Source organism: Schistocerca nitens, chromosome 6, assembly GCF_023898315.1.
Source record: "Schistocerca nitens isolate TAMUIC-IGC-003100 chromosome 6, iqSchNite1.1, whole genome shotgun sequence".
Taxonomy (NCBI): domain Eukaryota; kingdom Metazoa; phylum Arthropoda; class Insecta; order Orthoptera; family Acrididae; genus Schistocerca; species Schistocerca nitens.
Window position 1 is genome coordinate 371,528,978 of NC_064619.1, and position 25,664 is coordinate 371,554,641.

The window sequence follows — 25,664 nt, forward strand, 5'->3', positions numbered from 1 at the left end:
ATTTAGATGCCGCCAACACGCCTGTTTAAGCTGCCGAATATGAGACAGCCAAGTCAGCCGGGCATCAAAAACTACACCCAAAAACCTGTGGGTCTCCACCACAGCAAGGAGTTCGTCGGCAAGATAAAGCCGTGGCTCAGGATGGACCGTTTGGTGCTGGCAGAAATGCATAACGCGGGTATTGGCAGCCGAAAACTGAAAACCATGTGCTACAGCCCAAGACTGCACCTTGCGGGTAGCGCCCTGTAGCTGACGTTCAACAGCTGCAATGCCAGTAGAGCTGTAGTAAAGGCAGAAGTCGTCAGCTTACAGCGAAGCAGAGACAGAATTTCCCACCGCTGCAGCGAGCCCGTTCATTGCGATTAAAAACAGGCACACACTGAGGACAGATCCCTGTGGTACCCCGTTCTCCTGGAGTCAGGAGGAACTATGAGAGGCCACAACTTGCATGCCGAAGGTACGATACGACAGAAAATTTCAGATAAAGATTGGCAGAGGGCCCCAAAGACCCCATCAATGAAGTGTAGAAAGTGTGTGATGACGTCACGTCGTATCGTACGCCTTCTGCATGTGAAAAAAGACAGCGACCAGGTGCTGACGGCGGGCAGAGGCAGTACGGACGGCCGACTCCAGACTCACCAGATTGTCGGTGGCAGAGCGGCCTTTACGGGACCCACCCTGAGATGGAGCCAGAAGGCCCCGAGACTCCAGTACCCTATTCAAGTGACGGCTCACCATCCATTCGAGAAGCTTGCAAAGAATGTTGGTGAGGCTAATGGGGCAGTAGCTGTCCACCTACAAATGGCTCATGCCCGGTTTCAAAACGGGGATGACAATGCTTTCCCGCCATTGCAACGGAAACTCACCCTCAACCCAGAGACAGTTGTAAAGGTCGAGGAGGTGTCGCTTGCAGTCCACTGAAAGGTGTTTCAGCATCTGACAGTGAATGCGATATGGCCCAGGAGCAGTATCAGGGTAAGCGACAAGGGCGCTGTGAAATTCCCACTCACTGAATGGAGCATTGTAGGATTCAGAATGGTGGGTGTGAAAAGAAAGGCTCCGACGTTCCATCCGCTCTTTAATGGAGCAGAAGGCCAGTGGGTAATTGGAAGAAAAGGAACTAAGAGCAAAACACACTGCCAAGCTGTTGGCAATTTCGTCGGAGTCTGTACAAACTGCTCCATTCAGTGAGAGCGCAGGGACGCTGACAGGGGTCCGATAGCCATAGAGGCGTTGGATCTTGGCCCAGACCTGCGATGGAAAGACATGGAGGCCAATGGTGGATACATACCGCTCCCAGCACTCCTGCTTGCTTTGGTGGATAAGGCGGCGGGCCCGCGCACGCACACAGCTGTATGAAGGTGATGAGGTGTTCAATGCAGGGATGTCGCTTGTGATGCTGTAGCGCCCGCCGGCGATCTTTAATCGCCTCAGTGATCTCAGGCGACCACCAAGGCACAGTCCGCCGCCGAGGGGACCCAGAAGAACTGGGAATGGCAGATTCTGCGGCGGTAACGATGCTGGTGGTGACAGAGTGAACCCCCGCATCAATGTCGTGACTAGAGAGAGGCTCAATAGCGGCAATGGAGGAGAACAAGTCCCAGTCAGCCTTATTCATAGCCCATCTGCTGGGGCGCCCAGAAGAGTGACGCCGTGGCAGTGACAGAAAGATTGGAAAATGGTCACTACCACACAGGTCGTCATGCACACTCCATTGGACAGATGGTAAGAGGCTAGGGCTGCAGATTGAAAGGTCAATGGCGGAGTACGTGCCATGCGCCACACTGAAGTGTGTGAAGGAACAGCGAAAGATCGAGCTGTGCCAATAAATGCTCTATGATGGCGCCTCGACCTGTCGCCACTGACCCACCCTACAGAGGGTTATGGGCGTTGAAGTCGCCCAGTAATAAGAAAGGTGGCGGCAATTGGCCTATCAGCGCAGCCAGGACATGCTGCGAGACATCACCATCTGGTGGATGGTAAAGACTGCAGACGGTAACAGCCTGTGGCATCCACACCCGAACAGCGATGGCCTCTAAAGCTGTTTGTAGAGGGATAGACTCGCTGTGAAGAGAGTTAAGGACATATATGCAGACGCCACCAGACACCCTTTCATAAGCTGCCCAGTTCTTATAATAACCCTGATAGCCATGGAGGGCGGGAGTTCGCATTGCTGGAAACCAAATTTCATGAAGAGCAATGCAGAAGGAAGGGTGAAGGCTGATAAGTTGTCGGAGCTCAGCTAGATGGTGGAAGAAACCGCTGCAGTTCCACTGGAGGACGATATTGTCCATGGCTGAGAAAGGCGTGACGGGACTGGGAAGACAGATTACGCCACTGGGTCACCTGCTGCCTCCGATGGAGCACCCGTGGAAGTGCTATCCATTGCGTCTGAGGGATCGGCGAGATCGACGACCTCAGCGGATGCAAGAATCTCCACCTCATCCTCAGACGCAGAGCTTGTAGGTAGCAGTGGAGTACGTGCAACCGCAGGTGCCTTGGACTTATGGGTCTTCAGTGTCATTTTCTCTCGCTGTTCCTTTGGTTGTCGTTGTTGAGAGGGCTTATTGGAGTCAGTCTCCAGGACCGAAGATGATCGCGAGCTCGACGACCAGCGACCTGTGGCTTCTTCAGCCACTGGTTGGTGTCTGCTGTGCCGCTGGGAGGAACCTGGGAAGGGAGTGACCCAAGGGATCCCTTCCGAGCGAGAGAAGCCGAAGAAGACTTACGCTTCTCCGGCTTAGAAGTGGGGACTGGTGTCCCCGGTGGTTTAGTGGGTGCTGCTCCTGAGGTAGACAGTGTGGGAGCAACAGCGAGAGAAGGGGCCCCCATCGCCATGGGGGCAGGTGAGGTCCTCTGACTCTGTGAGCTGACTGTTTGTGTTGCAGCTAAAGGAGCTGGAGCAGGAGTGACAGTTGAGGCGTAAGATGCCATCATGCGCATGGGATGTAACCATTCAAATTTCCGCTTAGCCTCAGTTTAAGTCAGTCGGTCCAGGGTCTTATATTCCATGATTTTGCGTTCTTTCTGTAAGATCCTGCAGTCTGGCGAGCAAGGTGAATGAAGCTCTCCACAGTTGACACAGATGGAAGGCGGAGCACATGGAGTATCGGGATGAGATGGGTGTCCACAATCTCGACATGTGAGGCTGGAAGTGCAGCGGGAAGACATATGACTGAACTTCCAGCACTTAAAGCACCGCATTGGGGGAGGGATATAGGGCTTGATGTCACAACGGTAGACCATCACCTTGACCTTCTCCGGTAATGTATCGCCCTCGAAGGCCGAGATGAAGGCACCGGTAGCAACCTGACTGTCCCTCAGACCCCGATGAATGCGCCGGACAAAATGAACACCTCTACGCTCTAAGTTGGCATGCAGCTCGTCATCGGACTGCAAAAGTAGGTCCCTATGGAAAATAACACCCTGGACCATATTTAAACTCTTATGTGGTGTGATGGTAACGTTAACATCCCCCAATTTGTCACAAGCAAGTAACCTGCATGACTGGGCGCAGGATGCCGTTTTTATCAAAACTGACCCAGAGCGCAGTTTGGTGGTGGTGGTAGTTAGTGTTTAACGTCCCGTCGACAACGAGGTCATTAGAGACGGAGCGCAAGCTCGGGTTAGGGAAGGACTGGGAAGGAAATCGGCCGTGCTCTTTCAAAGGAACCATCCTGGCATTTGCCTGAAACGATTTAGGGAAATCACTGAAAACCTAAATCAGGATGGCCGGAGACGGGATTGAACCGTCGTCCTCCCGAATGCGAGTCCAGTGTGCTAACCACTGCGCCACCTCGCTCGGTAAGCGCATTTTGGACAAGCCCTCCACCTCCCCAAACTTGTCCTCTAAATGCTCTACAAAGAACTGAGGCTTCACGGATACAAAGGATTTCCCATCAGCTCTGGTACAGACGAGATACTTGGGCGAATACGTGTCACTGGCATTCATTGCCTTTCGTTCCTCCCATGGTGTTGCCAGGGATGGGAACGATTTGGGGTCATAAATGTTACCTTTAAAATGAGTCCTCGAACACTTAGAGACTGCTGTTGGCTGGCCACCAGCAAGAGATGATGTGCCACGCTTCATTGCGTGTCATCCACACTGATGCCACCTACTCCGACCAAGGGCCCTCCCCATGGGCGCCACCCAGCCACAGCAAGGGCCACCTGGCAGGATGGCCATTGCCGGGAGTCCTGATGCCCCAGGGAGATGGGCATCTACTCCTTGGCATACATGGGGAGTAAACTGCGCAGGCATCAGTAGAGCGATCCCCGTGTTGTCAGGGAGCTACAACCAACAGGGTACATGGTGGCCCCACCACAACGGACTGGCTACCGTGCTGGATCTTAGGTGCAAAAATGTATGAGGTCATCGTTGCAGCGAAAAGTAACACTGCACAGTGCAGCGTGGTAATCGCACCCAGGGACATATCCTCGGCCAAGAGATGGAAAACGAGCTAGACACCATTGCAACAATGAGAAAGCCGGCTAAAGGTCTCAATGCACAACAGATACAGTGCACCATGTAAGGCGCCCTTCCCCAATTGGCTCGCTCTTCGGAACAATTTAGAAAGACGGACGTCAGACCCGAGAGGGGACCATCACATAAGGCCGAAACATTTGAGACTCCTTTTAATCACCTCTTACAACAGGCAGGAATACCGCAGGCCTATTCTAATCCCTGAACCCACAGGGGGTCCCAGTATGTGAACTTCTCCTCATTGTTCTCATACCAATGCTTGGCAGTGCCCTCCAAGTAGAAAAATACATTAACCAAACACACGGTGTCATCCCATTTGTTACATTTGGCTATACACTCATATACCTTCAGCCACTTGTTTGGATCTTGACCATTGTCACCAGAGAACCCAGAAGGATGTCTCATGCGTTGGCACACAATTGCTGCCATCGTAACATTCTCTTCTTCTTCTGTCTCCGATAGATTGAAATCTGTTGAATACGACTCAAACTTGGGTTTCTTGCCACATGAACAGTGGCTCTGTCATGGCCTGATGGGAGCCACTGTGTCATTGATAATGTATGCTATCACAAGTACCAATACCCAGCGTCTCCACCAGAATAATGTCACGTAGAAGAAGGTGTAATTAGATGAATGACAAACACTAAAATCACTTAATGAAGGTTTATGCAGCACTTGCACATACAAGAACGTGGAGCGAACTGCCTCTGGCCAGAACACATACATATACAGTTACAGAACATTCCAACACAATGATTCTTGATATTTGTGGCTACTTCTAGAATGTCCTCAAACCGAATATATAAATTAAAATTCTACAGTTCAGGTGAGTTTCGAACTCATGACCCTCCATGCAAGAGTCTAGTATCATAACCGCTGCACCACAGTGACAGTGCTACTCAGCTTCCTCTGCGACAATATGAAAGTGACAGTTTCCAAAATTGAGCCCTGGAAGGTTATTCCATAAAAAGAGTTATACATATGTGGCATTTAGGGAAGAAATCACTGCCTGGAGAGTGACCACTAAGGCTAAAATGTAAGGGCTGTCTTGGGAGAGTAGGAGAGAAACATGTTAGCTGGTCAGGCACCAGCAAGCAAGAGAAGGTAGCATCTTCACATTGTGACAAGTGATAATGTGTCTGAGGCATCACATGAACATTTTAATTCTACCCCACTGACCAAGGAGAGTGAACAAAGTCCACTGAAGACATCTCTTGTTAAGTGGTCCTTACTGTCATGTCTCTGTGACTATCATGTATCACGTTTCAGAGAGTTCTATTTGTTTCTAGCGTCCTATTATAAAGCTACAGCCATGTAAAAAATTATACACAGAGAGAAAAATGACTGTTACAAGGCAGGAAAACCAACTTCTGAAACAGAATTAGTAACCAGATAACCATGAATGTAGTAATAAATATCTGTGTTATTCTTTCTCTTATCAATGTGATGAAACTTTATATCAATAGCATACCTCATGGCAGTAGATATAGTGTCTTGAGTGCTTGTCTCTATGACGAAAGTTCTTGGTCGAGCACACTGACTCCTGCTTACTGAACCAATGGTTTTTGTCAAACATTTGCTAAGATCAATTTTCCCAACTGGATCCTGCAAAAAATAGTAATGATGGAAATGATAAAGTAACACAACAACAACAACACTGATGAAAATCGAAGGTGGAAGGGGGAGGGGTGTGAAGAGGGCAAGGGGGCGGGTGCGGTAAAGTGGGGCAAGGTGGGGACGGGCAAGGGGGCAAGGAGGGGAAGGGGGCGGGCAACGAGGGGGCATGGGGGCGGGGGCGGGCGAGGGGGCGGGCGAGGAGGGCGAGGGGGCGAGGGGGGCGAGGGGGCGGGGGCGGGCGAGGGGGGCGAGGGGGCGGGGGCGGGCGAGGGGGGCGAGGGGGCGGGGGCGGGCGAGGAGGGCGAGGGGGCGGGGGCGGGCAAGGAGGGCGAGGGGGCGGGGGCGGGCAAGGAGGGCGAGGGGGCGGGGGCGGGCAAGGAGGGCGAGGGGGCGGGGGCGGGCAAGGAGGGCGAGGGGGCGGGGGCGGGCAAGGAGGGCGAGGGGGCGGGGGCGGGCAAGGAGGGCGAGGGGGCGGGGGCGGGCAAGGAGGGCGAGGGGGCGGGGGCGGGCAAGGAGGGCGAGGGGGCGGGGGCGGGCAAGGAGGGCGAGGGGGCGGGGGCGGGCAAGGAGGGCGAGGGGGCGGGGGCGGGCAAGGAGGGCGAGGGGGCGGGGGCGGGCAAGGAGGGCGAGGGGGCGGGGGCGGGCAAGGAGGGCGAGGGGGCGGGGGCGGGCAAGGAGGGCGAGGGGGCGGGGGCGGGCAAGGAGGGCGAGGGGGCGGGGGCGGGCAAGGAGGGCGAGGGGGCGGGGGCGGGCAAGGAGGGCGAGGGGGCGGGGGCGGGCAAGGAGGGCGAGGGGGCGGGGGCGGGCAAGGAGGGCGAGGGGGCGGGGGCGGGCAAGGAGGGCGAGGGGGCGGGGGCGGGCAAGGAGGGCGAGGGGGCGGGGGCGGGCAAGGAGGGCGAGGGGGCGGGGGCGGGCAAGGAGGGCGAGGGGGCGGGGGCGGGCAAGGAGGGCGAGGGGGCGGGGGCGGGCAAGGAGGGCGAGGGGTGGGCAAGGAGGGCCAGGGGTGGGCAAGGAGGGCCAGGGGTGGGCAAGGAGGGCCAGGGGTGGGCAAGGAGGGCCAGGGGTGGGCAAGGAGGGCCAGGGGTGGGCAAGGAGGGCCAGGGGTGGGCAAGGAGGGCCAGGGGTGGGCAAGGAGGGCCAGGGGTGGGCAAGGAGGGCCAGGGGTGGGCAAGGAGGGCCAGGGGTGGGCAAGGAGGGCCAGGGGTGGGCAAGGAGGGCCAGGGGTGGGCAAGGAGGGCCAGGGGTGGGCAAGGAGGGCCAGGGGTGGGCAAGGAGGGCCAGGGGTGGGCAAGGAGGGCCAGGGGTGGGCAAGGAGGGCCAGGGGTGGGCAAGGAGGGCCAGGGGTGGGCAAGGAGGGCCAGGGGTGGGCAAGGAGGGCCAGGGGTGGGCAAGGAGGGCCAGGGGTGGGCAAGGAGGGCCAGGGGTGGGCAAGGAGGGCCAGGGGTGGGCAAGGAGGGCCAGGGGTGGGCAAGGAGGGCCAGGGGTGGGCAAGGAGGGCCAGGGGTGGGCAAGGAGGGCCAGGGGTGGGCAAGGAGGGCCAGGGGTGGGCAAGGAGGGCCAGGGGTGGGCAAGGAGGGCCAGGGGTGGGCAAGGAGGGCCAGGGGTGGGCAAGGAGGGCCAGGGGTGGGCAAGGAGGGCCAGGGGTGGGCAAGGAGGGCATGGGGTGGGCAAGGAGGGCATGGGGTGGGCAAGGAGGGCCAGGGGTGGGCAAGGAGGGCCAGGGGTGGGCAAGGAGGGCCAGGGGTGGGCAAGGAGGGCCAGGGGTGGGCAAGGAGGGCATGGGGTGGGCAAGGAGGGCATGGGGTGGGCAAGGAGGGCATGGGGTGGGCAAGGAGGGCATGGGGTGGGCAAGGAGGGCATGGGGTGGGCAAGGAGGGCATGGGGTGGGCAAGGAGGGCAAGGGGTGGGCAAGGAGGGCAAGGGGTGGGCAAGGAGGGCAAGGGGTGGGCAAGGAGGGCAAGGAGGGCAAGGGGTGGGCAAGGAGGGCAAGGGGTGGGCAAGGAGGGCAAGGGGTGGGCAAGGAGGGCAAGGGGTGGGCAAGGAGGGCAAGGGGTGGGCAAGGAGGGCAAGGGGTGGGCAAGGAGGGCAAGGGGTTGGCAAGGAGGGCAAGGGGTGGGCAAGGAGGGCAAGGGGTGGGCAAGGAGGGCAAGGGGTGGGCAAGGAGGGCAAGGGGTGGGCAAGGAGGGCAAGGGGTTGGCAAGGAGGGCAAGGGGTGGGCAAGGAGGGCAAGGGGTGGGCAAGGAGGGCAAGGGGTGGGCAAGGAGGGCAAGGGGTGGGCAAGGAGGGTAAGGGGTGGGCAAGGAGGGTAAGGGGTGGGCAAGGAGGGTAAGGGGTGGGCAAGGAGGGGACAAAGGAGGGTAATTGCCTAGTAAGAAGGAGACCCTTGGTTAAAGCCCTGATCTGACAAAAATTTCACTTACAGCCACTGATTACACATAAAGCCCTGATGCAGCTGATATTATTAGTCCCTTCCCCTTCCCCTTTGTCCCCCTCTACCTTCAATTTGTATAATTTGTACATTTATGTTCAGGCAGAACTTTCCATACCATACTTACTAGAGATTTTGTTCACTTTATACTTTGGCAGGAAATACAACTTAATCATTGTTCACCCTTTGATAGAGTGGCACATAAACTATATAAACCAGGCCTTCCTACCTAAAAACAAACAAACCTGAAACCAGGCCCTAGATGCTAACCATTCAGCTGTAGAGGCAGTTTGAATTATATATTTATCATATGTCAGTCACATTTAATTAAATAAAACACCAGAAATTCATAAAAATAGTTTCTTCACTGAACAGTTTTCATTAAATAACCTGTATAGTGCAAAAGAATGTCATCACAATGGGCCAAGTGTGAAAACTGCCGCAGAGTAGGGAGAAGTGGTTGACAGTAACAAAAGCCTACACTTTTTTCATATTGGATGAGGTGAAGCAACCAATTTGGATGGAGATAGGCATAGCTTTTAGCACTGTAATGGTTGTGCTTAATGCTCCATGATTACAAAGAAAGAGTAAGTAATGTTTAAGCTTCATGCTAATCTGGCAGCACGCCGAATTAGCACATTAAGGAACTGCAATTGGCAGCAGTACAATCAGAAATAGGCGACATGAATCAACTGGTCAAAGCTGCCACATCAGGCAAAAGGTTCAAGAAATGCTTCATGTCTGCTAGCTTCAGTTTAGGCAACTAGAACAGTTTTACTTCAGTGGAGACTGTGGACCAGAGTAAACAGTCAACCTAAGGATAAGGCAGAGAGAAAAAGAGCAAATTAAGGCTAATACTGTAAGTATTTCAGCATCCACTTGTAATACATATGACTATGATAGCAGTCAACACTTTATTGCATTTAGTTACTACATACAGAATACTCATCCAACACACACAATAGGAAAGACAACACCACAGTAATTACTAAAGAATGCAAGTCATATTGTCATATATGAAGATAATTTAGTTTTTATATCACAGCTGTTCATGAATCATTGCTTTCACTAATTCCATATCGATTGTCCATTTTAGTCCACCACGTCAGCTCTTCCTTTTGGGAGAGCTGTAGCTTAGTTCACGTGTGTAACGTGTTTACTCACATGGTCTGTCAGTCTCTCAGCTAGAGAGCTGCCCCCTCCTCAAACGATGAAAGCACTTATCTGCCAGACCAGATAAACACAATCAGGTTCTTCATGTGTTCAAGAAGATGAATGTGAGTATCTTTCTCTGACAAGTCATAAGGGGAATATAACAGTTGGGCTCTTTCATTACACAGTTCATCTGGTCAGGCATCGTCATGTACTGGCTTGAGGTGGTCAACTGACACTGTCTTGTTTAACGTTTTTTCAACCAGAAATGTTTTGTCACCCCTGTCAATGCCCTTAAAAAATCACATACATGGAGGGGAAAGGAGGTCCAGCAGTGTTGTCTTTTATCCAAACAAACACCAATTTGAACAAGTCTTCCTGGGAGAAAATTTTTTGTCTCTGTGCATGACAGATCGGTAGGTTTGAGGAGTTGCACACGAGTATGTAGGGTGTGTAAAAATATGGCATATTCCCTGACCAATAGACTGGAAGAGAAGAGGGTGAGAAAAACTACCCAGTATCTTCAGTTGCTCTCCACAGTCTAATTGGGCAGAGAAACACCCTGAGTCATCTCTAATTAGTGTGAAGAAGCCTAGAAGTACTGATTGTAGAGCTGTCACCCAGGATTCTGCACAACAGGCCAAGGCAGCTTTCAGGGGGTGGTGCATATGCTCTACCATCCTGTTGCTGGCAAGATGGTAGTTTGTAGTTTGTATGTGTCTGCACTGACACTGCTGAAATATCCAGTACTGAGACAGCCTTGGGCCACCTGTTGAATTATGTATCATGGTAACTAGAAAGCAAAAGCCTTTTGAAGGGGAAGAGGACATACAATATCCAAATACGAGACTCTCCCTGAAGGGGAGGGGAAGTCATCCACCAGAGTAAAGTTGTGGCAAGAGATCTTACAACCTTGACATCACTTGCAACATTGAACCCATTGATGGCAATCTTCTGCACTCCCAGCCAAACAACTCTGTCTAGTATTAACTTAGCAGTAGCTCTTATTCCCAGTTGTACTACATTATGAAAGGTCTCCAACACCAGGTGTCACCACTTTGCTCGGATAAATGGATATAATTTGGTTCCTCAAGTGTTGCACCAAATCCCTTGTCTTATGTTGTTGACAGGTGCTCAAGGCAAAGGCCTGTCAATGCAGGATCAGCCCAATGCTGCTAAAGGAAGTTGTCCATATTGTGTTCTGCTGCTACTTCAGCCCAGTTAATGACAGTAAATGTCACACAGTTGTGTGACAAGCAGTCAGCCACAATGTAATCCTGGCCTGCAATGTGTTGCACATCTGAGGAAACTTGGGCAATGAATTCTGCTTGTCAAATCTGACATGGGGAGTTGAGATCAGTAATATCTTGGAATATGAAATTCAGGAGTTTATGGTCGGTGAAAACTGTAAATACCATACCAGACCCTCTAGGAATTGTCAGAAATCTTTAACAGGTAGATACATGGTTAGGAGATTACTGTCAAATGCACTCCATTGTTTCTGCTGTATCAACAGGGTTTGGGAAAGAAAGCCAGAGGTTGCCATTTTGCTGTGACATGCGTTAACACCATGCCCAGTGCTGTCTGACTTGTGTCAGCCCACAAATTGATTGGTGCATTCTAAACAGGATGTACGAACAGTGTAGCAATAACCAATGAATTTTTATAGCTCACTTTATGCAGATGTAGCTTCAGGACTACATGAAACCTTCCTGCAGCTGGATATGTTTTTTCCAGTTAGCAACTCTGAAAAGGTGGCAAGTGTCTTCTATGATAGTATGACATCCACAAAAAATGCATAAAGCCTTTAAATGTAGAAGGAGGTGGTCATGTTTACAATATCTGTCACTTTTTGGGAAGTGGCAAGATACTATAGTACGATACAATGTAGGCAAGGAACCTTACAGCATCTTTTGAAAAAGCACATTTGTCCTTCTTAACCATAACACCATAGCACTCTAGTCTTTGGAACAAAGCATACAGGTGCTTAGTGTCTTATTCTCTGATCAGAGGGCAGTGGTTTCCTTGCCACCGGATTTGCCCTCTATCTTGCAAGACGACGCAATGACTGTGGTTAAGGTCTTACGGTTTTGTGTTCTGTCCAATTTGTTGCCTTGGATTTTAGGGAGAGGATTTTAATGTGCTGCTGGGTGACTGGCTCACCCAGGTTTTAGGTAAGAGGTCCGCCATTCACGATTACCTACTTGTTTCACTTCGATTTCTGTTCTCTTTTCCTTGTGTTTCCTTTCCTTTTTTTAGTGTGTTTCTTCTCCTCTTGTTTTGCCTCTGTATGTGAGGATTTGGAACTGCATGTCTGTGTCTTTTAGCCATTCTCCTTGTTCGCTGTCCGTCTTCATCCCTTCACCGCATGTGTTCCTGTTTCCATGCGTTTGGGCGCTGATGACCATGCGCCCATGCGCTTCACACACACACACACACACACACACACACACACACACAGTGTGCTTCTCATTAGTTTTTGAGAATGCTATTGTGTCATCCATGTGGCAGAACACAAATGGAAGACTGTTCAGTACTTTGTGCTTGAAATGCTGCCTAGTTTGTGCAGTCAACGCAGTCAACAGCCAACAACACTGAAATAACAAGCACCTTCTAGATTACCATTAAAGACAGCTCTATGAGGCACTAAATACTGATCTGGAGAAACCCCTGTAGCCTTTGCAGATTCTCCAAGATCTGTTTTTCTTCTTTACTATTTGCAATTGTGATCTCAATATGGCTCTGTCAGTGATCACTTTATCAAATTCCTGTTTTGCTGCTGATAATTTACAGGGACACAAGTACCAAAGTCTGAAAACCACGACTGAGCTGGTGTTGTCCTAATAAACTGTTGAGTGGAATGACTTCTGTTGCTCTTGGCCAGCACCAGATCCAACAGTGCAGGAAGCTCACGCAGCAGGTGTTGGCCGAGGTCATTGCCCAATGGACAGGTGCTCTTGGAGAAGGAAGAGGGGGAAGCAGCTCAGCCACCATCTATGGCCACAGCAGTGCAGCACAGCCATAGTTTTTTGCATGTGAAATCCAACTCTTTTTGCAATTTTCCTTCACAGCTTAGCATTCTTGTCTTTTAATTAAAAAGTGGTTGACCTTTCCACAGAAGCAGACCTTGTATCTGAGATATTTGTGTTTCAAGTACCTTGTAGGTCTGTCTCAGCTCCAAGTGCCCAATTATTTCATGTAAATGTGTGTCTGGTGTCTTCTTGCATAACACACGTGTGTACTCCACATTCCAGCAATAGTGATTTTTCCTGTCATGTAACCGATGCAGAAGATGTGGGGAGGCATCATCTCTTGGCCAAAAGTGGTGGAGTCATGCAGTTTGCATTCTGATGTTGTCATGAGTTTGGGAAAGAGAGGTATTTGCACTGAGCACCAATGCACTAAATCTGGCCTACTGAAAAAGTCAGAGAAAATCAACTCCTAAAATTGGCCCAGTCACTTCAGCAATGTCAAATGTCCATGTAGGGCAGAAGTTGTCACTCAGTTCTAGAGTTAGTTTTTTCTTCTCATATGTCCCGATTGTAGAAAAGTTGGCAGCTGTGATAAAAGGAACATCTTCATTTTTGCAAGAGTCATTCAAACACTGATTTCTCAACCAGTGTATTCTAGGTAATGTGCACCAGACTTTCTGTCTTTGATATATAATCAAGTGGAGTCCATAACAGATGATACCATTGCATGTTTTCTGCCTTTTAGGCACAGCTATAAATCCTGATGAGTGTGCACACCTATTGCCACCTGTCACTCCCATTTGGGTATGTGCAGGGGTTTGTGCACTGCCCCACTGCATTGATAAAATGCCTGCAGTACCAACACCACTTTCTGTGTCACTGGTTGTTCTTACCTGGAACCCCATCATTGTGAGCATGCCCATTAGCCTTTCATTTAGTCTGGCTAATTTCTTCATCAACTGCCCCATAAATGGCTCTGCCTGTAAGCCTTGAATCTGTGCTGGTGCAGTATGCACATTGGGTTTTCCAGCTGCAGCTATGGTCACAATGTGTGGTTCTGGGTCTCCCACCACAACCTCATTCACAGTGGCACATTGTGTATTATCTGTGCATGCAATCTTGACTGCATCCACTTTGTGTTCCAATTTGTCAAGGGAGAGATATGTAAAAGCACAAAGAACCCCATGTCTTGTAGAAATCTTTGAAGCCAGAAAATTTTTAAAGACTGTTCCAGCAGCAGTTTGTTACCCACCATTGCACGTAATGAGCAAAGTACTTGGGATGGGGAATCACTGGCACATGCTTCACTCTCAATTTTTTGTAACTTTTATACTGACAATAGCACGAAACACTGGACTAAAGCTTCTTTAAACACAGAATAAGATTGTCGATGTAAAACACTGTTTAGTTGTTCGGTCACGTTTAACTCCAACTGTGATATAATCAATGTAAACTGTTCCTTATCAGAGACTAGGCCATGTAATCAAAAAATGGTCTCCACTTTTGTTGACCGAAGTTGTGCTCTTGTAGGCCAGAAAGGTAAATTTTTTATGTTTTAGTTCTTGTTGCCATTGCTTGAGCCTGTGCTGATACTCTGAGCGGCTGTCTGTGGCATGGTGTTGCTTGCAGATGGTGGTTTGTGGCACTCCATTGTGTTGTGTGCATGATTGTAGAGAATGCTCCATATTGTTCAGTATGAGGTCACCACTTTACCGGAATTCAGCATCAACTTATGATACACACAACTATGATAGCAGTCAACACTTGATTGTATTTACTGGCTGTACATAGAATATTCATCCATCGCACACCATAGTAATTACCAAAGAGCAGAAGAACTTAAATCATATCGTACAATACAAAGAAAAATCTAGTTTTTATATCACAGCTATTCATGAACCAGTGCTTGCACTCTCTTCATATTGATTGTACATTTTAGTCAATCACAACACTAGTCAGAGGGTTCAAAAACCAATACAGACTTTCTGCAAGAGAGCAGTCATTAGAGGGGAATGTGTGAACTAGTACAAAACTCCCTGGGAAGGGAATAGCAGATGATTAGCGTTGTATACCAACTGCAAGGCTCAGTGATGTTACCTGTGATTTAGGGTCTATGAGCAAAGACCTTGGTAAAGAAGATCATATAGTGTTTGTTGGGCGTTCTGGGAATAGTTTGGACTTTAAAGTCAACTATCAATTGATGATGACATCAAGCACATAGGTGTGAATGCTGCACACTCAGATGTGAAGATTGTCTCACTCTGAGTAATAAGACAAGCTGTTCTGTCATACATGAAAATGCAGGGCTTCAGGGAGATTACTTGCACAACTAGTTTCTAGAAACACTCATAATAGCCAGAATATTATCTGATCAGTCTCTATGATTTCAAAATTTTTTGAGGTGGCTTCTCAGCAATCAATCAATGAAGAAACAGAAAACAGTATCTTCAACCGCACAAAGGGCAACAACCTAAGACATTTTGACCCTCTTACCAAAACATAACAACCTTGTGAAGAAAGAGCACTAAGCGTCTCACATCACCAAAGAAAATTAAAAAATCTGGAAGTATTCCTACAAATGTGCCACACATAACAGATTATTATTTGTAAGCCATAGAAATTGATCAGATCCACCTAGATGGATCCATGTTAGCATTGCATTCCTGTGTGTGTAATTTGAGGAAGAGGATGTGGCTACTCAGTTCCATTATTCAGGGCAAATTCATGGCATGAAAAATGGGAGGAAATTTAACAAAGGACATGTTACATGAGAAATTTAATCATTCTCTTAAAATATTCTAACACTATGAATCCAGTTTTCCTCTACAATGGGGAAGTGACAATTACAGTGACAATGGAGATAAAGGGTGAGAATATATGCAATATAAGATCTTTTACTAAGAAGAGAGCTCTTTCAATAATTGGAGTTAAAAATACATTACATTAGTATTGCAAAATTCTTCAGTATATCATCAAAAAGGCAGGAGCACTGCACAATGCAATTACATTTCCAAGAATAGGTGAAGGACAATTACAAGCATTAGTAGGCACAAAATGAATTACTTCAGTAGGGCAAATGATACCAAACTCCAAGATCACAGCAGCAGTGAGAGACACTGAATTTAAATAAACAGCTACTAAATTCTTTTAATTCTTTTCAACAGCAGCTGAAAATCCAAGACCAAATCTTACACGTTTTTTGTGATTCTTGTTTTATTGTGGTTCACAGCACTTCTTAGGGAATGTGTAATGGACAGAACTAGTCAGCAGAAGTCCTGAAAATGCAGCAGAGATCTGTGTGGATTGCCAGAGGTGAACTCTGAGTATGGACAATGAAGGCAACAGCTACATAAATACTGAGAGTAGAAACTGACCGACATTAAAAGTTAGTATCTGTTTATATCTTGCTCATAAAAGAAAATCAGATTGTAAACCATTACATGTTTTTCTGGAACAAAGTATTTCAGAGAGAAATTAAGACACTAATTTCTTGATTAAACCAAGAAGAGAAAAATCAAGGAGAAAAGAAAAAAGAATAATGTAACAATATGATAATATGTGAATCAGAATAATGAAACTGGAGCAGTTGTTGCAGAGATTCAAAAAATTTTTCATATGAGTCAGGTTCTAGACAGGTACTGCCAATTGGGGCATAAATGCATAAGCCTGTCTTTAACTCTTGAGCAGGTGCACCATTTTTTATAACACAAGCTGGAGTGTGGCATACTTTGTACACATTTAAAGAATAGCTGTTTTTGTGTTACTGAGGTAAACATGTATGAGCAGAATCACAGTTTAACCTTAGTTTTCTAAAACAATGATAAAATAAATTTAGATCATATGAGATAATCACTATTTAATTAAACACTAATAAAATAAACTTTCATTATATCACTATTGCTGGGTATGACTGTTGCCTCACAGTAATGACCCACTCGAAGTATTAATCAGCACATTTGCATAAGAACCCAGCCAATTACTGATTGAATTGCTAATTATCTCTTAAACAATGGCCTCATTGTGGGACTGCACCACTAGCTTGGAATCTGTGTCATTTTCTTGCACAGATTATAAATTTTTTTCTCACCTGGCTTTCTGTTTATTGTATACTACCACAGTTTCTTGTCTGTATGACAGTACTGTTTAGCACTCTGTGAGGTACAGTAATATTGGAGGAGTAGATATGGACACTCAATTATAAAGCAATAATGGAACAGTACAATACAATGTTATTTGTGGATGGCACACTTACTACACAGGTGCACCTGCTCGAGGGTTAGTAGTCAACATATGCTGCTGAGGTTGGAAAAGGAAAACCTTCTTTTAGGGTTTACCAATTCACTCAACATTTATTGGTGAAACAATATATAAGAAGTACATGAAATGACTGTCTTGACAGATAAATAACTGGCAGTTCTTGGGGACCACATATTAATCTGTGCTGGAATACCTATATTAGTGCTTTATGTAGTCTCCAGAGGCAGCAGTGCAGGTACTGGCTCTGGCATGGAGTCAGTGATACAAGTGGCAAGTACTGTCTTGGGCACATTATTCCATGCCTGCTAGATCTATTGGCATTTGTGGTATGATGATGTTCATTGTAATAAGGCAACAGTATGGAACTTGGTGCACCATTCACAACAGTCGTTCTCAAAAGTTATGCTGCCCCATACACTTTCTTCATTCTCTGATGGACATCTACTGGTGTTTGTCCTTCAGCAGCCAAGAAAAGGATTATTAGTTCTTTCTGGAAACAGTTGGTAATAACATCAACACAGTTCACCTTTCTGAATTTACCCCACACACATAAGAAATGCATGAATGCCACCCTAAACCCTTACCTAAATGTCTGTGCTTGAACACATACCCACACCTGGGTCATGCCAGACTACGTATGTGGTGCAGCTACACACTCAAATGGAAACTTTCATCACCCCTTATAATACACATTTACAAAAACAGAAGTAAGCAACTGGCCCATAGTTATTGACCCATTTTCATCCTCAGATTGTTCTTTGAAGTTCTTTAAAAAGTAGCTTATAATAGAATGTTAGTTTCTTTCTGGGAATAACAGCTGCTAATTTTGGTTTCATTAAAGACTGCCATAGAGCAAGCAGTATATAAACTCATTAACTATTAGTTATTGTAGAATCAAATAAGAATAATAAGTCTTTCATGTTTCCTGTGATCTTGCCAAATTATGTTCTGCAAGGGAAATGGAAATGTTATGCTATTAAGGTCATCCTCCTTATATGAGGGATGTCAGAAAATGGGCTGCATATCCTCTGAATTATTGAAATATTTGGGAGATCCAGCCATGCCAAAACTATCATACCTACTATGCAAGACATATGAAACAGGCAAAATAACCTCAGGCTTCAAGTACCACATCATTATGAAATGTTGTACTCATGACCTATGGAACAAGTATTAATGTAATGTATTAAGAAACACATAGGAACCCCTACTCCAAAGAAGGCAGGTACTAACAGACATAACAATTACCAAACCATTAGTTTAATAATTCATAGTTGCAATATGTTGACTCAATTTAATGGAAAAATTGGTAGAAGTCAAATTCTGAAAAGATGTGGGTGCAGGAGAATTTTAAGAACACCCAAGGCAATACCGATACTATGATTTATTTTAGAAAATTGGGTTAAGAAATGTGAAGTTATATGATTTATAGATTAAGAAAAAGCTTTTAGCAATATTACCTGGGAATTCTGAAGGTCAAACAGATAAAGAAACAGGGAGCAAAAAGAATACGCTAGGACAATATATTCTAAGAGAAGAATGAACAGTATACTGACAGTGATAAACAAATGCCAGTAGTGAATAGAGATGTTGAGGTTGATTAGAAAGTTTGTAATCCTGTGTAATTTATCTACTTAATTATATCAAAAAATGTAATTAAGGTCAACCATAATGTGAACAGTTTTTGTAAATGGGTATTGGGACAAATTTTTCTTCACTAGATTTTTTTTCTTTCCCTCCACCTCCATTTCAAAATTAATGGTGCTGCTTATATTTGGCCTAAAACAGTAGATAGGGCTGTAACTTTGCAGACAGAGAAATAAGACAAGAACAAATAACATTTAAGTGAACACAAGTTTCAGTGGTGGGAAGAATGATATCATTCCATTATCTGCTGCTCAATAAAATAACACACATCTTTTCTGTTTGAAGCAGTTCTCTCATCAATGTAATAATGTTGATGATTTTTTTTCACAGTGATGGATATTCTCTGACACAAACTACAAACATAAAGTAAGGACAGGCAACAATTCACATGCAGATGAATGGTGAGAATTACATAAACATTTCTTAAAGTATAAATGATTCACAAAAAATTATTTCGTAGTTTTAGATGTAGTTTGTTATCCATCTGGATGTAGGAAATTTTAATTGTGTATAAATATCCAGAGGATTTTTTATAATTATTTAATGGCTGTGTCTAACAGTCATTATTATCAGTGATGCTTTCATTTTGTACCTAATAATTCAAATAAATCTATTTGCCAATGTGTTTTAAGACAAACCCTTCTACATCCCCTATTTTTTTTATCTTGCATGTAAAAAGACAAAATATGTAAAGTGTAATTAAGAAAATGTTATTTGCCTTAATTGTTAAAAATATTATTCTCTTTCTGTCTCTCGTCATTCCTATATCTCATGTATATGATAAAATGGATGATGATAAAGTGAATTGAATTGAATCTATACTACATCTATGCTGTGCAAACAAAACCACTGAAGTGCATGGCAGATAGTACTTCCCAGTGTACCTGTTATTAGACTTAACATGCAGGATTTCATGGGTTGTTATGTATCTGTTTTAAAAATTTGCCAGTTCATTTCTTTCTGCCTATCTGTAATGCTCTCCCATGGAATTGGAGAAAAAAAGCCCAACCTGACCACTCATGCTGCCTTTCATTCAGCATTGTTTATAAAAAATTTACTGAATTTGGTGACAAATTATTTAAGTTTTTACACAAGTGTTCTTCAACTTCAGTCAGTTTTCCTATTGCATGTTTGCAATCCATAATTCTAATAATAGAAGGAAAACTAATAAACTAATGTCCCTTTTTTCTTTTGATCTGATGTAATTACATTTTCCTGGAGACATATTTAATCTCAGCTTAATGTTTGATAACAACAGAAGGTGAAGAAAAGAATTAAAAGGCTAGGACTTGGCATGAATTTTAACTCATTACTTCAGCTTCTATCGTTATTGCATTTCTTTCAAATGAACTTTTACCTTTATATCTTTATCTAATGGGTAATTCCAATAATATAACATATGTTCTTTCAAATAAAACCAGTATCTCTGCCATGATCCGGGCAATGAGAATTCTTCAGACAAATTTAGAAATCCTGAATATTCAGCCGTTAGTTTAAGTGATGTTTTGAGCTCCAAATCAATTGTGCCAACTAGAGGCGATGAAGGAGGTACCTGAAAAGCAACAAGTTGAGAAAATTAAATATGAACGTGAAAAAAAAAATCCTGTTACTTATAAAATGTGTTGATCAACAGAGCATTAAAGGAACAAAGCCACAGCACTTGAAGCCACAGACCATTTTACTTCTAAATGTGGATCTTATAGTTTTTTCTGTGAAAAGAATACCACTCACCTTACGTAGTGGCCAAGGCTTAGAGCAGTGAACATCATGAACTCTCAAATGAAGCTCTCCTGCCGGAGTGAATGAGGAAGTTTTTATTCTTTCATGCAAATCTGGGCTAGCCTTCCTCCAACTATTATTTGCTTTTTTACATGAGACTGGACACCCAAAAACTGCCATTGGCATCTGATACAAAATGAATACTTCAAAATAAAGCTCTTACAGTAGGAATATTAATTCATTCAAACACAAAAGCAATCAAAAAACTACCAATGAGCGAGGTTTTGACTGACATCCTGGTATCTGTTTTCTCAGTTTCAAACAGTAAACTTGAACTCTTATGGTAAAATCTTTCCGCAGTTCAGTGAATGCATAACATCCTGAGAATCTAATGTGTCCTTCTTTGGTGTTTGCTTCAGCTTCTGTAGCAAGCACTCTGCCATTGTGCGTCATTAAACATACAAACCATGTTCTCATTTCTGCAACAATGGATGAAAAAATAATTCAAATGTATTGAGCCACTTATTTTAAAAAAATTGTACACAGTATTCTAATGAACTCTTCGACAGACATAGGCGATATTTAAAACCAGCTGCAAAAAAGAAAAATACCCTGCTGTGGAAATGTGGGGCTTAGTTTCTTGTCTTGCAGTCAGCTTTACCTATTGTAGCATGACATTAAAATCATTAGACTAATTGTTTCTTCCATATATATTCTTTCTCCTTACAAGTAATTTAAAAAAAGTTGTATATACAAGTATGTGCTGTTTTGTTTTCTTCCTTACAGTAAGTTTCAACAGAAAACAGGAGAGTTTAATTTATGGCTTACTTGCTTATGATTAGAAGATCACTATAGAATCTGAAATGTCTATAAACTATGCAAAACATTGTCACTGCAGCTGTTGAAATAATTTTTGTTGTGTTGCACAGCATGCGTGGCAACTGAATCATCAAATTCACTGTATGCCACATTTTAGCAGTGGCCAGTCATGTAAGTACACAGTTGGTTTCTTGTCATGCCCACTTAGAATGCTGTGCAGTAATTGCAGCATAGCTGATATATAACATAGCTGCTTTCATACATTCCCCTGCCTCTTATATGGTAGGAAATGCCAGTAATAGGACTGCAGGAGAACGTGATGAGCATGGGTATGGGACAGCTCTTGCACATGGGTCCACCACAAGGGAATAACTGATCACACAGGACTGGAAGCAAGATTGGAACAGAGATGGATATAGATATTCAGTAGTATGGGTGAGTGAGTGAGTGATGGAACACAACTTTGGGTGATATGGGTAGGACATTCCTCATTTAGAGCTTGACAAGAGGTGCTCTAAAGCCCGGTGAAGGAAGCAGTTGAGCTTTTCGAGGCAAGAATGATCAGAGCACTGCTGGGTGGTGGCTGATAACAGGTTTATTGGAGTTAGAAGAGCAGATGTCACAGGATATCTGTTTGGATGAGGTGGATAGGACACTGTCTACGAATAAAGGATGCGATAAGGTTATTGGTATGTTTAAAAAAAACCCTGTTTTTCACTCCAGATGTGGCTACCATGATTGACCAGGGAGAACGGAAGAGATTTTTTGGCATGGGATAAATACTATAGCTGAAGACCACACCAGGGATAAAATTCCAAAAGCTGTGTGGTACCACATAGGGGTCAACAGTTGTAATGCTCTGCCTCTCAGCACAAAGATTATTGTATAGCACAGCAGCTTGTACTCCTGTGTGGTCAAGCATCAGACATGCCAGCAAGCTCAAAACTCAAGCTGATACAATGATGCATACAATCAGAGGCTAGCTAGAAATTATACCAAGCTAGCAACTCCTAACTCTAAGCCTTATCTCTCCATCCAAACTCTGAAGCCAGAGAAGTTTATTACATGATTGTTAGAGGAAATTGCAGAACCCACGCGAATTATAAATGGTTGCAAAAACACACTTGACCTCTTAGCCACAAACAATCCAGAGCTAATAGAGAGCATCATGACTGATACAGGGATTAGTGATCACAAGGTCGTTGTAGCTAGGCTCAATACTGTTTCTTCCAAATCCACCAGAAACAAACGCAAAATAATTTTATTTAAAAAAGCGGATAAAGTGTCACTAGAAGCCTTCCTAAGAGACAATCTCCATTCCTTCTGAACTGACTATGCAAATGTAGACGAGATGTGGCTGAAATTCAAAGATATAGTAGCAACAGCAATTGAGAGATTCATACCTCATTAATTGGTAGAGATGGAACTGATTCCCCATGGTACACAAAACAGGTCTGAACGCTGTTGCAGAGGCAACGGAAAAAGCATGCAAAGTTCAGAAGAATACGAAATCCCGAAGATTGGCTACAATTTACAGACGTGCGAAATCTGGCATGGACTTCAATGAGAGATGCCTTTAATAGGTTCCACAACGAAACATTGTCTCGAAATTTGGTAGAAAATCCGAAGAAATTCTGGTCGTATGTAAAGTACACAAGCGGCAAGACGCAGTCAATACCTTCGCTGCGCAGTGCCGATGGTACTGTTACCGATGACTGTGCCGCTAAAGTGGAGTTATTGAACGCAGTTTTCCGAAATTCCTTCACCAGGGAAGATGGATGGAATATTCCAGAATTTGAAACACGAACAACTGCTAACATGAGTTTCTTAGAAGTAGATACCTTAGGGGTTGCGAAGCAACTCAAATCGCTTGATACGGGCAAGTCTTCAGGTCCAGATTGTATACCGATTAGGCTCCTTTGAGATTACGCTGATACAATAGCTCCCTAATTAGCAATCATATACAACCGCTCACTCACCGATAGATCTGTACCTACAGATTGGAAAATTGCACAGGTCGCACCAGTGTTTAAGAAGGGTAGAAGGAGTAATCCATCAAACTACAGACCTATATTATTGGCGTCGATTTGCAGTAGGGTTTTGGAGCATATACTGTATTCAAACATTATGAATTACCTCAAAGGGAACAATCTATTGATATGTAATCAGCATGGTTTCAGAAAACATCGTTCTTATGCAACGCAGCTAGCTCTTTATTCGCACGAAGTAATGACTGCTATCGACGGGGGATCTCAAGTTGATTCCATATTTCTAGATTTCCGGAAAGCTTTTGACACCGTTCCTCACAAGTGACTTCTAATCAAGCTGCGGGCCTATGGGGTATCATCTCAGTTGTGCGACTGGATTCGTGATTTCCTGTCAGGAAGGTCGCAGTTCGTACTAATAGACTGCAAATCATCAAGTAAAACCGAAGTGATATCAGGTGTTCCCCAGGGAAGTGTCCTGGGACCTCTGCTGTTCCTGATCTATATAAATGACCTGGGTGACAATCTGAGCAGTTCTCTTAGGTTATTTTATTTATTTAGCGTATGGCTAATACAGACATATCATGAAATTACATATACATATGTACATATTGACACACAAGAAACTTAAGTTTGTCTTTACAACTGAATATCCAGTCCTTCAATCCAGCGCACTGCATCTGGAGTTGCTAGCAGGAAATCCTCTTTGGCGCCATGATAGGCTCGAATCCTGCATTCACTGACAATGCGGTGAACAGTCTGGTATGCAGCCCCGCAGCCACAAGCTGGACCAGGCAGCTTCTTCCACTTAAAGAGAGCATCCCTGCATCGCCCATGGCTGGTACGGATTCTGTTGAGAGTAGACCACGTCTTGCGTGGTAAGTCAAATCCACTTGGAAGTTTAGCACCTGAGAAGATGTTATGCAGGTGCACATCTGTCACTGCTTCCCACCGACCTTTCCATTCTTCAAGATGTTTGAAATTCTTAGCAACCATGTCAGCAGCATCGCACAGAGTTGGATGACTTGATTTCAGTCTCTTGTGATTTAGAAGTGGCAGGTCGCTATACACGGGTAGGTTAGAATTCCTGGAGATCTTGTGGAATTCTCTCATAAGGGCAGTACATCTGCGTAGATCAGGAGGCATTATACCGGTTAACAGTGGAAGCCAATAAACTGGAGTAGATCTGATTGTGCCAGATATTATGCGCATTTTCGTATTCAGCTGGGTAGCAACAAGCCTTGTATGATGACTATTCATCCCAACAGGTGCACAATACTCAGCACTTGAGTATACCAAGCCCAGAGCTGAAGTTCGCAGGGTGGTTGCTGAAGATCCCCAGGTAGTTCCACATAGCTTATGGAGGATGTTGTTTCGAGTCCTCAGCTTATGAGCTAAGTTAAGAAGGTGTTGTTTGAAGCATAGTGTACGATCCAGGATGACACCAAGATATTTTGGGTTCCAGTTGTGATGAAGAATTCTGCCTCTGAAACTTACCTCCAGTTTTACGTTCGCCAACTGGTTATTTAGATGGAAGCAACACACTTCTGTTTTACTCACACTGGGTTGGAGTCTCCAGATTTTGAAGTAATTGTCTAATGCAGACAGGTCATTGGCTAAAATCTCTTCTGTTGTCTTCATTTCCTGGTGTTTGATGGCTAGAGCCAGGTCATCGGCATAGCAGTATTTTCTGGACGAAGTGTCAGGTAGATCAGATAGATATAGGTTGAACAGTAAGGGTGAGAGAAATGATCCTTGAGGCAATATGTTGTTCAGCTTCCTCTCCTTACTTATGTTGCTTCCAGTGATTACCTGGAACTTCCGATCACTTAGCATGCTGTTAATCAGTCGAGCCATTGTTCTGCAGGGTATGATGCGGAGAAATTTGAAGATAAGGCCTTCCCTCCACACAGTGTCGAAGGCGGCAGTTAGATCAACAAATGCCACAGATGTTTTCTGCTTCATTTGGTATCCTGACTCTATGAAGGATGTGAGAGACAATACTTGGTCGCAGCAGCTACGCCATGGTCTGAAGCCTTCCTGATCAACTGGAACGTTCTCTAAGATAGCGCTACTTATTCTGTTATATATTAGCCTTTCAAAAAGCTTGTAGCAGCAGCTGAGTAGGGAAATGGGGCGATAGTTTTCTACCTTGTTGCTGGGTTTGCCAGGTTTCAGAACAGATATTATCTTCACCTTTCTAAACTCAGATGGAAGTTGACCAGTCAGCAGGATGTCAGTGAAGAATTCTGCCAGCCATTTCTTAGCTTTTCCTCCCATATGGATCAGGAATTTTGAGTGGATACCATCGAATCCAGGTGCCTTAAGAGGTTTGAGGTCCTTCAGTCCAGAGTCAATGTCTGAAACTGTGAAGGGATGGGTATACTCAGATGAGGGAGATGCCTTCTTTTTAAGGTCACGAAGCTGTCGCCTGATATGTCTTGTATGTTTCTTGTCAGGAGGTACTCTTGAGGTAGTAATGATGTGGGATGCAATTTGGTCTGGTGTTACTTTGGAATTTTTTCTGCATGCTGGTGCACTTCCTCCCAGTTTTCTCAGAAGACTCCATGCTTTTCTGCTTGAGT

The 25,664-nt window shown here is 45.3% G+C and overlaps 1 protein-coding gene across 1 annotated transcript in view; it reads left to right on the top strand.

The window, feature by feature from the left end:
- Positions 1-6,106: 6,106 nt before the first annotated feature.
- Positions 6,107-25,664, top strand: part of LOC126263369 (spidroin-1-like) — a 54,871-nt gene continuing 35,313 nt past the window's right edge. The window contains 4 exon segments of the mRNA XM_049960461.1: positions 6,107-6,120; positions 6,180-7,137; positions 7,140-8,249; positions 8,252-8,425. Coding sequence (XP_049816418.1) covers positions 6,107-6,120; positions 6,180-7,137; positions 7,140-8,249; positions 8,252-8,425 — 2,256 coding nt within the window.